We start from the raw sequence: 13,129 nt of genomic DNA on the forward strand, positions 1-13,129 counted from the left end.
ATAATATATAATAATAATAATAATATAAGAAAAGGAAGAGTGAGTACTTGTAAGACTACAGTAACAGTCAAGTTGCAGCAAAGAAAGAAGCTGAAAACCATTTACAAGAAATCTGTTAAAAGATCCACCTTTGATCTCATTCAATATTCACATAAAACCACTTTACATATATATAACCCAACTGCTTGTATGCACAAATCTTGGTTACCAAATGAAGAAACCCAACTGTTTTAGCTTCAAAGGTGCTTGCTTTTTGACTTGAATCCATGAATCTTGGTGAAATAGATCTGGGTTTTTATTAGGGTTTATGTTTATCAAGTTTCAAGATTATTAAAGCTTGCAAGATTAGGGTTTTTGAAGTGGGTTGAGATCTAAAGTGGTTCTTGAAGCTAAATGAGCTGAATTTATTGGTGGGGTTGTATCAAGAATCAAGATTTGAAGATTATTGGTGTTTTTTGGGGGGAAAGATCAAGATCATATGAAGTGGAAATTGGTTTTGTTTTCTAGTACAACCACCGGTTTTGGTTGAAGAATCATTAATATTAATCTTGAAAGGAAAAGTGGTCCCTTTTTTTTTCATAGGTTTAAGGAATTTTGTGAGATTCTTGTTTGTTTTTAGAATTTTAGTTGTTTGGGATCTGAAAATGAAGTTAGCTGCTGTTGGATTTGGTCAGCAGTTGCCTGAAGGTCAGCTTTTTTCTTTTTTTCATATATGAAGTCAGTTTTTATTTGTTTGAGTTTATAGTTGGTTTTTAGTATGGTTCACCGTTAAATTCGGCCCGTTTTGATGAAAATTCTGGGCTGGTTTTGCAGTTTATCGGTTCGGTTTTGGTGGTTTGAGACATTTCTTTAACCTTTTGTATTTTAGAAATTTTAAAATAATAAAATGATAAATATGGTTTATGATTGTAATGCATACTCATAATAACAAATTCCAAAAATTTTAAAGAGAGTATAAATAATAATTGTTCAAAAGGCTTGTTTTGGTTTAAACCGCCAAATCCAACCCGTGAACCGGCCCGTTTGGATCTTAAACGGGGAAAACCAGCCGACTTGCTCCGGTTTGGGCGGTTCAGTCTGTTTCAAGTTTCAACGGTTATGATCACTCTTGGAATCTTGAATTAGAATATGAAATTTTTTATAAATAGTTAGTAATTCATTATTAATAAGTTCCATCATGATTTTTAAGTTTATCTAGATGTTATTACTTATTAGGCTAGCATTAGTTTATAAATTAAGGATTCTTAATTGTGTTAAAAGTTATATTCTTTTGTGTGATTTTGTTTTCAGGGGAGAAAAGATGTTTGAATTCTGAACTTTGGCATGCTTGTGCGGGTCCTCTTGTTTCCCTTCCGACAGTCGGAAGTCGTGTCGTTTATTTCCCACAAGGTCATAGTGAGCAGGTAGTCCTAGCAGACTTGATTTATCCTTTTTCGGGTCTTATTTCGACCCACTTATAAACGGGTTGATTCTGGATATATTTTATCAAAAAAGTTAGCTTAAAACAACGCCAAAGGGACTAAATGTTTCGACCCTTTTGGTTATGAATGGGCCGGCTTGTTAACTTTTTCTAAAATTTTGACAAAATTGGTTTGGGTCTTATTTTGATCCGTTTACTTATAAACGGGTCAATTCAGGATATCTTTAAATGTATTATTTCGACCCATTTACTTATAAAAGGTTCGGCCCATTAACTTTTTTAAATATTTGAAAAAAAGTTGCTACGGGTCCACCAAATCCAGCCCAACCTATTGATGTAATGATTCTAATTGTATCTCATGTAGGTTGCTGCATCAACAAATAAAGAAGTTGATGCTCATACTCTGAATTACCCGAGCTTGCCTCCACAACTCATTTGTCAACTTCACAATGTCACAATGCATGTAAGCCCTGCCCAGCCCGCTAACAATTATTTTGTAATATTTTATTTATTTATTTTTGGGTTCCCACAATTATTTTGTAAAAATTTTGTATCAGGCAGATGTGGAGACCGATGAGGTTTATGCTCAGATGACATTACAACCATTGAACTCCGTACGTGCTTCCCTTTTTAGCGTTTAATAAATGTGTCGAAATTTATCCATAACCATTTTAGTTTAATTTAACATATTGTTTATATAGGAAGAGCAAAAGGAGGCGTTTCTTCCGGCGGATTTGGGTGCCCCGAACAAACAACCGACAAATTATTTTTGTAAAACGTTAACAGCAAGTGACACCAGCACTCATGGTGGATTTTCGGTTCCTCGTCGCGCAGCTGAGAAAGTGTTTCCTCCATTGGTGAGCTAAAATCTGTTCCAAAATAAATAAATACAAGTAAAATAAGATTGGTCCAATACGATGTGTTTCATCAAGCCTAAATTTTGAGTTGGGCAGCAGTTTTAACCCGTCTATCTTTTATTGGGCCGGGTTGGTTGTGAATTATAACTCTTAACAGGTCAAATTGGTTGATTCGGGTTTTTGTAAAAATAAAATAGCTTAACGAAAGCAGGTTAAATGCATAAAACCTCATGAATCAATTTATTTATAGAAGCAGATTATTATTAAAATAATCATAGTTACCACTCGTTATTTTTAAATTTTTTTTGTGAGTTTAGGACAAATTATTTCGGGTCAACTCAATCTGGCCTGACCTGTAACAAACTCACTGTTTTTATTCAACCTAGGCCTGTAACCGAATCAAACGACCGAACACGAACAATTAAACTAACGGGGTATTCTTGTTTGTGTATGTTTGTTAAGAAAATTAGCGTGCTCATGTTCGTTTGTTAACAATATAACCGAACGGTTCGCGAACATAAACGAACGACATAACTGAACATAGATGAACAAACATAACTGAGCTAAAACCAATTAAAGTAAACACGAACAACAATGTGTTGGGCCTAAATAATTATTAAAAGCAAACTAAATTGTACTGGAGCGTAATTGTTTAATTCAATCAATCAATCAATCAATCATGCCCAGTAAAATCCCACCGACAGCAAAGCAAAAACAGATGCGGCCTTTAAAAGATTGCAAACTGATGAACATAAATGAACGTAAACAAACGGACATAAACGAATTTAAATGAACAAACAAGACATGTGTTCATGTTCGTTTGTTTATTAACATAAACGAACTAACGGTTCGCTGAACGTTCGGTTCATTTACAGGCCTAATTCAGCCTGTTTTGAACTGTCACCCGACCCAGTCAGCCCGCTCGAACATACTACCACCTCTAGTTTGACTACTTTGACTTAATTTTTGTTTAAATCTGCAGGACTTCACACAGCAACCTCCGTGCCAAGAACTAATCGCGAGAGATTTACACGATAATGAATGGAAATTTAGACACATTTTCCGCGGTACGCTTGCAACTTCATTCGTTTCACAAATACATGAATTCTGTTTGCAAGTTGCAACGGCAACTATCACACTTCATTGATCTATTTTTTACACCATTTCAGGACAGCCGAGACGGCATCTTCTAACAACGGGTTGGAGTGTTTTTGTGAGTGCAAAAAAACTTGTTGCTGGCGATTCTGTCTTGTTCATATGGTAAGCACTTTGCATCTGAACAGTTCAGCTTCAGTCTTAAGCGAATCGAGCCGGGCTTAAACGAGCTCGAGCCTAAAAATAAATTTTTTCACTCATGAAGCTCAAGTTGGCTCGGAGCCTAGATTATCTTATTATTCTATAATTTTTATTTAATATATTTTTATAATATAATAATAATAATTATTATGTATATGATTATTTTAAAAATAGCTAAATAATGTATATCATTTTATATATAAAAATTCTAACTAAATTATATACATGAAAATAGTTATAAATATATATATATATATATATATATATATATATAAATTACTTGGCAAATAATAAACGAGCCTAAAAATACGCTTGTTCAATAAACGAGCCCGGGCTTCACTTATCAAGCCCAAGAGCCTAAACAAGCTTACTATTTGTATAAATTAATTACTAAAATAAAGGAGTCGAGCTCGAGCTTGAAAACCTACTAACAAGGCTTTAGAAGCAGAGCTCGAAATGAGCCGGGCTTGTACTCGAGCTCTTGTAAGCTGAACGAGCCAAGATCAAGCCTAGTCAAGCTCAGGCTTGACTCGGCTTGTTTACACCCCCAAATTTGAATGCAACTGCCGACCAAGGGTGTTTTTGATTTACACAGGACCGAGAAAAACCAGTTGCTGATAGGAATTCGACACGCGAATCGACCTCAAACTGTTGTGCCGTCCTCAGTTTTATCTAGTGAAAGCATGCATCTGGGGCTTCTTGCGGCTGCTGCACACGCAGCAGCAACTAATAGCCGATTCACCATTTTTTATAATCCAAGGTATCCATTTTATAAAATTTTTATTCAACAAAAACCTCAAAGTTACTAAATCTGACATCCTCCACAGGGCTAGCCCGTCAGAATTTGTCATACCGTTGACTAAATTTATTAAAGCAGTCTATCATACGCGGGTGTCGGTTGGAATGCGTATCCGAATGTTGTTTGAAACTGAAGAATCAAGTGTCCGCCGGTATGTTAAACAAAAGTTATGTTAATAAGAATGTATATGGGAATATTACCTAAAATAGAAACCAACTGAAAGTATGATCCTTGTATGTGAAATAGGGCTGTTCAAAAAGCTCGCGACTCGCTCAATATCAGCTTAATAACTGCTACTAACATTTGCGGGTTCATTAACATGTTATCGGTGACACAATAATAATTATAACAATAAACATAACTTCTGTTTATATTTCTAATAAAACTCTTTGCAATAATAAAAAATAATATATAAATAAAAAACGAGGCGGCTAGACGAGCCATGAGCTGGCACGAGCTTTTGATGAATAGAGTTCGAGTTCAACATTTCAGCTCGTTAAAAATAAACTAGCTGGCTCGGCTGGGTTTGTAAAATAGCGAAGCTTGAGCCCACCCTGGCTCGGGTTGTTTGCAGCCCTAGTTGTGAAACTTGTCCCTGTTTTCATATAAAAACGGTGTATGTTTAACTATATTGTATATGTTTTATAGCTATATGGGCACCATAACGGGTATTGGTGATTTGGACCCGACACGATGGCCCAACTCACACTGGCGGTCCGTTAAGGTTGGGTGGGATGAGTCAACAGCCGGTGAGAGACAACCTAGGGTTTCACTATGGGAAATTGAACCGTTAACCACTTTCCCAATATACCCTTCTCAATTTCCCCGACTCAAACGCCCGTGGCCACCCGGGCTTCCCGCTTTTAACGGTAATTTCCCAAACCTGTAACGGGCTTCTCTCGTTTTTCAAAATATCATATTATGGATAACTAGATATTATTTGTTTGCTGGATCTAGGTATGAAAGAAGAGGATTTAGGAATGAACTCACCGTTAATGTGGCTTCGTGGCAACCCATATGACCGTGGGTTCGGTTCGCTTAACTTTTCGGGACTTAATGGGTCAAACTGGCTGCAACCGCCTGATATTTACCAAGCTATGGCTGCAGCCGCACTACAAGAAATGAGAAGTATTGATTCTTTAAAACCATCAAACCCATTACAGTTTCAACAACACCAGCCCGTTCCAACCGGGTCGGGCCCGGCCCATATGGTTCATCAATCTCAATCTCATCTTCTTTCACAGCAATTGACCCACCAGAATCCGTTCTCTATGATCTCTTCGGTCCAAAGTCAAAACTTTACCGAGTCAACTGGGAGCCCGGTTAGTCTTTTGGGCCCGTTTTCGCAAGAAACTTCACAACTTCATAACATGCCTCAGTCCACCTCTATGTTAACTTCCACAGGCTGGCCCGCGAAACGGGTTGCGGTTGAACCGCTTCTTGTATCCGGTTCATCACAGTCTCTTCTTCATCAAGTTGAGCAGTTGGGCCCACCATCCCAAATGGGCCTCTCTCAGAACACAAATCTTTCACAAACCGTGGTTTCATTACCCCCATTCCCGGGAAAAGAGTGTTCGATTGGTCATGAACCGAACACTGATCCACAAACTAATCTTTTATTTGGAGTTAACATAGACAACCCGAATCTTTTTCTGCATGGTGGTGATGGTGACTCATTGACCATGCCGTTGACTTCTTCTGGTTATAACATGAGTAATGCGGGAAACGGGTTTTCAATAAATCCGACAATGACAACACCTTCAAGTTGTATTGACGAGTCGGGTTTCCTTCAATCACCTGATAATACAGGCCAAACGGTTCAAAATGGTCAAACAAACCCACCAAATAGCACGTTTGTTAAGGTGAGTATTTTTTCTACTCCTAGATATTTTGTTGTAACAGTTATGGTTGTGAAAGAGCCGAGCCAGGGTGGGGCTCGTTAACACATATATTTTCGTTTTTTAATTGATTTTGGTATTGTTGATAACAGGTTTATAAATTTGGTTGTTTTGGGAGGTCGCTCGATATGGGAAAGTTCAGCAGCTATCATGAACTTAAAAGTGAACTGGGTCAAATGTTCGGGCTTGAAGGCCAATTGGAGGACCCGAGATCAGGCTGGCAGCTTGTATTTGTTGACCGGGAGAATGATGTTCTTCTCCTCGGTGATGACCCCTGGCCGTAAGTTCCTTTTATAACTTGCTTAACCTGCTTAATTAAACAGGCCGTGTTTGGGTTAATATGTGGAGCCTGTAATTAAACTGACCGACTCACCAAACCGTTTAACTAATCATGTCAACCTGGCAATTCGTTTAACCCACCCGTTGTTACAACCAGCCAACCTGTTTTCAACTCATTTACAACATGTCAACCCGTTAACCCATTTAGTCTAACGCGCCAACACGTTTATGACCCACGTAACACATGCATAACTGATTACAGGCCGCTTGACTCGTTAGATGAATGAGTTAAACAGGTCGTCTTCGGTTGTCCAGGTTAGGGTTTGATTTTAGGTGTAAACGAGCCGAGCATGAGCTCAACTAGGCTCAAGCTCGGCTTGTTTTACGTTTCTAATTATTTTTGTACATATGTTAAGTCATGCTTTTTTATATATGACATAGTATCAAGTTATTTCTATCTTAATTTTGTATATAATAAAATAATAAAATATCATATCAACATATATTAAATATATTAAATGAAACTTATGTGATGTTTGAACTTATTCGTTATATCGCACACGATTATCTGATTCTTATCAATGCCCCTCTCGTCCCCTAATTTCAAACAGGGAGTTTGTGAACAGCGTATGGTGTATCAAAATACTGTCGCCACAAGAGGTGCAGCAAATGGGGAAGCTAGGACTCGAGCAACTTAACTCAGTTCAGACACCAAAACGGATGGACAATGGCTATGAAAACTATACTCCGAGCTGCCAAGAGTCTATGAGTCTCAGCAACGGGGTTGCATCGGTTGGTTCACTTGAATATTGAACCAACTCGAGCATACTATGGTGAAATGCTCGATTATAAGCTTTAGGTACTTATAAAACTGTAATTAATATGATCACTTTATATTTATGTATTTGGACCCTAAATGAGACTTGTTACCGACGCTATGTATCATGCATTCTAAGGTTTAGGTACTTATGATTCTCGTGTACTTTTTGTGTTGTAGTTTTGGTTTTATATGTTTAGGACGGCCTTCATCTTAATCAAGGCGTATAACCACGATTAGCTCATTCATGCTAGTTAGTTCGCCAGCTTGATATCAAAGCTATCGTCATTAACGTCAATGCTGATATCAAATCAAGGCGTATAAACCTCCTAACCCACCACAGGAACTTGCTCACTCTGTAGTAATAATACTGATACTTCAATATTTTTTTGTCTATCACGAGACTTTCTCACAACCTGTAAATAATATTTATAAATATTTGAACTCTCATTACTTGCAAATTATATTCAAAGATTTAAAATTCACGAGTCATATATAATGAACAGGTGACTAGTCAATAATAATATTCATAAAGATTTCAAAAATCTATTGTATTTATTATTGGGATATGTTATTCGTACACTCTTTGGTTATCCACACACCCTATATACGTTCGTATAGGTGCTATACTATCATATGGAACCTCACTTAAAAGGGTGTGTGGATAACCAAGGCCTTATTGTCCTTTCCAATGTGGTGTGATGGTAGGGAGTTTGGGTTTTTCAACGTATACTCAATTTTAATTCTTACTTACAATACTTTTGGGGGACATGGATGGCTCAATGAAGGAAGACTAGGATTTACAACATTTTGGGGGGGACATAGGTGGCTCTATGAAGGAAGACTGAAATCTTTGTTATCTCCAGTTCGACTTGAGTGCATCCGGGTTTTACCATCAGTTGGCCTTCAGGCAAGTGGGTTTTCTCCGGAACTGGAGATAACTTTGAGGCGCTTAAGAGCTTCGTACAAATGGGTTGGGCCAGCTGACAGTGGCCTTCAGCCATTAGGTCACCTCGTTACATTGGCATTCTATGTTTGTTGCCTATTAAAAAAAATGATTAAATTCTGAAAACGTAGTCAAAGGGCTGTAGCGGGTCAAAAAAGGATTTTTCTTCTGTTTTGTTCCTTTCTTGAAAGTACAGCCCACATGCCTTCCATTCTTTCACACTGACCAGTGACCACTACCCCCAAATGGGACCACTCTAAGTACCTGTCATCAATATATAAATAATATAAATTATTTTATTTTATTTTTTCTCCTCTAAAACTATACATATAACTTTTAATTTATTTACCTGCATAAAACTAATCGGCTTTATGTCTTTAGTCCTTTACCCTCTGTAGTTTTATTGCCCAAGAATATTAAAAGAATTTAAAAAAGAAAAAAAAAAGCTTTTCTAATTGTTACAATGTAACAAAATGAACAAAAGTAATTGCTATTGTCACTTTAAAACTATAACTTAGCACTTCAAAGTAAAAAATCATTTGTACCATATCCTTGCTTATATGTATAATTAAAAAAAAAGAAGTTATAATTACAAGAAATTATATGACTAAGTAACATATAAAAACGAATACTTATAAAACTAAAATAAGTTTATAAATGTGTATAATTTTGAATATAATTTGGTTTCCTTCAATTGGTTTCAAATTCATTTTCAAAATTTTCAGATAACTTGAATAACTCTCAACACTACCAAATTCCCAAACTAGAAATTATATAGAAATTTAAGTCAATCAAAACCACAAACCACCAGACCAGACTAGTTACACACTATTTCATGACCAGCCACAACAGCTGTTAGGAGAAGACGGCGGAATGCGACCCGTTTGTCGGATGTATTCCGCCTGTGCAGCCGCCCGTGCTGCCTGCTTACTTCTCTGGGCTTCCGCCGTCGCCATTTTTTTCTCCGATTTCTGCCTTGCCAATGAAATCTTTTTCAACATCTTTGCTTCTGCATGGGCTCTCTTTTGTTCAATTTCAGCCTAAACATAAATAAATACAAACAAGTTTATTACAGTTTTACCTTCCACTAGGCAAAAGTTAACTAACTTGGTAACTTATGATCTTCACTGTTTCGGTTTCTTGTATGGGTTTGGCTCAGTTTTACCATTATGGTTGAAATTTTTGGGCCGGAAAAAAAATGGCCCGAACAATGAATTTGGGCCTAAATCTTTTTGTTAAATAATCAAGCGATTATAATACAATTGGGCTATTTATTAAATTTTTATAAATTACTTAACAGTTGAAAATGAAAATTCATAAATTTGGTTAGGTTTTCTAGGTTTTAATTACATGCAAAATGTAACCAAACCAAACCAAACCAAAACATTCGATTTTTACGAAAACATAAAACCAAACTGCTGGTTTTTGTTTGGGTTCGGTTTTTTCAGTTACGGATCAGGTTTGCCCTCCCATAATACCATTTAAACAAGAAAAATTATAAATCAAATTTACCTCTATTCTCTTCATTTCAGCTTCAAGTTTGGCCTTCTGTTGACTCTCCCATGCTTGAATTTTAATCTCTTCGCGTACGAATCTAAACATAACATTCAATTACAGTTAAACGACACGAACCTAGACAAATTTATTAAAATAAATAAATAAATACCTTGCATTGTGCTTAGATTTTTCAGCATCCTCCCACGCAGCAGCCCGTTTCTCAAATTCAATCCTCAAAGACTCTTCAGCCACGTTCTCCTTTTCATTTTCAGCATGCGATACTTTCTTTTCGGTATCTTCTTTACTAGCCCAAGCAGCAATGTTCATCTTCCCGAGCTGCATCCCAAGGTGTAAGATCTCCTTTCGAGTCCTAAGTTTGACTTCTTGCTCAGTCAACTCTTTTGGGTTGACCGAGCAGTCACCAACCGTGTGTTGTACAGGTGTGGTTGTTGGTCCACCTCTAGGTGTAGATGGAATTGAAGAATTTGGACTACGAAGCGGCGTTGTGGACCCCATGGGTGTCGATGTCATCGACGGTTCTTGACTCGGGATTGGAGTCATTTCGATCCCCATGTCGCGCATTGAAACCGCTCTAACTTCGTGACAACCTATTTTATAATCAATACTTGTTAGATATATTTATCCATGATCCATGCAAAAAACATAAACTAGTATTGTTACAATATAGTTTTTCAATCACTAATTATTAGTTTATTACCTGTTTTATCCTCATGTTACATATATATTTTCCAAATTTATGCAAAAACATTATCATTGTAACAATATAGTTTTCTTTAAACACATTTATCAAGCTAATTATCACCTGTTTTATTCACAAGTTAGATATATTTTCCAAGATTTATGCAAAATCATAAATTATCATTGAAACAGTAGAGTTTTTTAAATCATATTTAACAAACTAACTATTACCTGTTTTATCCTCTTTCAAACCTTGTCCACACGATGAATCCCTGGTGTCAATTTCTTTTAGATCTTTACTTTCAAGACATCTATTGCTTGACTCGCTTGCTTCATTTGTTTGACCGGAAACGGGGTGTGGATTAGAGGGTGTAAACGGAAACTTGTCTGGGCCCATTTGTAACACAGGTTGACCAAAGTCTACCCGTTTAACAGAACTAACAGCCTCAGAAGAGCCTTTAATTACATTTGCAGTCCCTCCCCGGTTAACTCGGTTTTGCATAGTGTGTTTTGGATTATGATTCTGCATAATTTGCTTATTCATTATCCACTTTTCAGCATCATTCCATTTTGAAGACATGGGTCTCAACAAGGATCTTGAAATAGCATTATGTGTTAGCCTTTCAGCTTTATGAAACTCAAAGCTGGATGAGCTGGCATTGCTATCATAATCAAGATTATCATCTTCTAATGATCTTATAGGATGAACTGAACTTGAATTACCACTATCTGTTTTTTGAAACTGGTGCGGTTTCACACGACCCTCTTTTGTATCGAATGTTACAGATGAAATCCCCATGCTAGAAACTGCAGTTTCAGGCCCACAAACGCATATTTATGATTCAAAAACTTACTAAGCATATGTCAATGTCATTGTTGTTTAAAAACAGTTAGAATTTGCACTCATGGAAAGCTTATCTTTGGATTATAAAATACACTTTACCAAAAGGTAAAGATGATGACATCAATCCAAGATGGTCCACATTGTTATGAAGTGTTTGGATGCACTTTTTACCATTACAAAAATTATAATTAGTTTTCTTAAACACTCCATATCAAAAGGCAGAAAATTTCTACGATTTCAAAGTTTAAAAGTAAAAGATTAATTGTTTAAAGACAAATTTGAAGCACATACCTTCATCATCAAAAACTCCAGAGTTTGAAGATAACAAACTGCTGTTAACAAACTCAGTATCTTCGAATTTAGCAGGAGATGTTCTTGCTGAATTGTTTTTTGATCCTCCATCTTTCTTCCTGTGTCCCATTAGCTTCATTCTCAATTTACTTGGAGATATTATCCCAACCTACATTTGAATCAAACCAGCAATAAGTCAACAACAAATTAAAGTGAACACATCATGAGCTTCAAATCACAAACCAACTGTATTGCAATAAGAGAAATGCTTTTAAGGATTTTCAAATCCACAATTGTATGAATCAAAATTTGATCGTGCATTGTTTACAGAATATAGGGGTGTAAACGAGTCACTCAAGCTAGTGTGAGTGAATTCGAGCTCAAAATTAAACGAGGCAGCTCGCTCAGCTCAAGCTTGAAGTTAAACAAGCCTACGAGTGAGCCAACGAGCTTGGCTCGGATTCAAAAATGAGCCGGCTCGGCTCAAATTGTTTCAAATCAAGTTTTTTTAGCAAGCTTTTTTCAAGCTTTTATCGAACGAGCCACGACCAAACGCAATCGGTATCGGTACCGAACCGAAAACGTTGGCACGCTACTCGTATACGCCGGTTATCGGAATTTTTCGGTACGGTGCCAGTACGGATGTCATCCCAAAATCAAAATAAGAGAATTCAAAACAAGTCAACCTAGACACAAACTAGCAGTAACAACATTAACAGAGTATGAGCTACAATTCACAAAGGAACCGGATTACAATAAGCGAAAACCAATAAAGGATCTGCAAACCTTCAGTTGATTGGATCAAATTAACAGAAGAAGAAAGAGGAGCATAAAACCTAATTGGAATAAAATCAGCAATAACACAATTGAACATGCATTATGAGGTTCAAAGAAATAGAAAAATGGAGAATAAAACTTCAATTGATTAAGTTTAAAACCGAAGGAAGAGATGGTAAATGACAACTGTATGAATGAAGAAACGTGGAGTCAATCAATGAATCTAATCTGTTGTACGGCTGCGTGTATATCAGAGGCTATTGATTCCATTGACTGACTGGTGAAATTGAAATTATTTGTTTTACTAGAATTCAGAGCAGTACGTACCTGAAGCTGCTGCTTGTGATTATTATTATTATTATTATTATGAATCCTTGCGTACTCCATTAGATTAGATTGATTCCCTAGTAAGAGAAATTTGGTCTGAAATTTTGAAACTGGTCTAGTGATGAAGAAGAGAAGAAAGCTGCAGCAATCCCTCAATTATTAAACTATATATGTATATGTGAGTGACGTACGCCATTTTATTATTGGAAAACTAAATTCCCAATATGTCCCGAGAGATTCCATAAAAATAAAAATTTTAAAAATGTTCTTTACAAACACATGACTTTGACGTCGTGTTAGGCCTCAACACGTCTTTTATTACTTGTTCGGTCGTCAAATACGTCTTTCACGGCTTGTCAACCTCCAACACGCATCTTTCACG

General features: G+C 36.6%; 3 protein-coding genes across 3 annotated transcripts; 1 reads left to right on the plus strand and 2 right to left on the minus strand.

Annotated features, from left to right (window-relative positions):
* Positions 1-566: 566 nt before the first annotated feature.
* LOC143632460 (auxin response factor 6-like) lies at positions 567-7,488 on the plus strand. Its single transcript, XM_077100977.1, has 13 exons — positions 567-687; positions 1,291-1,403; positions 1,785-1,883; positions 1,978-2,034; positions 2,122-2,277; positions 3,260-3,344; positions 3,447-3,537; positions 4,169-4,333; positions 4,401-4,523; positions 5,021-5,241; positions 5,330-6,234; positions 6,363-6,550; positions 7,161-7,488. The coding sequence occupies exons 1-13, from the start codon at positions 645-647 to the stop codon at positions 7,360-7,362; spliced, it is 2,448 nt and encodes an 815-aa protein (XP_076957092.1). The 5' UTR covers positions 567-644; the 3' UTR covers positions 7,363-7,488.
* Positions 7,489-9,060: 1,572 nt separating this feature from the next.
* On the minus strand, positions 9,061-10,913 carry LOC143632442 (uncharacterized). Its single transcript, XM_077100964.1, has 4 exons — positions 10,740-10,913; positions 9,979-10,417; positions 9,825-9,906; positions 9,061-9,352 (listed from the first exon to the last, which is right to left on the minus strand). Exons 1-4 carry the CDS (start codon positions 10,903-10,905, stop codon positions 9,146-9,148), a joined length of 894 nt encoding a protein of 297 aa, XP_076957079.1. The 5' UTR covers positions 10,906-10,913; the 3' UTR covers positions 9,061-9,145.
* A 4-nt stretch (positions 10,914-10,917) lies between these two features.
* LOC143632476 (uncharacterized) lies at positions 10,918-12,807 on the minus strand (the record flags this gene model as incomplete). Its single annotated transcript, XM_077100991.1, has 3 exons — positions 12,748-12,807; positions 11,644-11,812; positions 10,918-11,315 (listed from the first exon to the last, which is right to left on the minus strand). Coding segments are annotated over exons 1-3 (627 nt in total), but the record flags the coding sequence as incomplete, so codon positions are not given.
* Between the last annotated feature and the right edge of the window lie 322 nt (positions 12,808-13,129).

Source organism: Bidens hawaiensis, unplaced genomic scaffold, assembly GCF_021521415.1.
Source record: "Bidens hawaiensis isolate Kalapana, Puna unplaced genomic scaffold, B.hawaiensis_p1.1 tig00006390_1, whole genome shotgun sequence".
NCBI classification, from domain to species: domain Eukaryota; kingdom Viridiplantae; phylum Streptophyta; class Magnoliopsida; order Asterales; family Asteraceae; genus Bidens; species Bidens hawaiensis.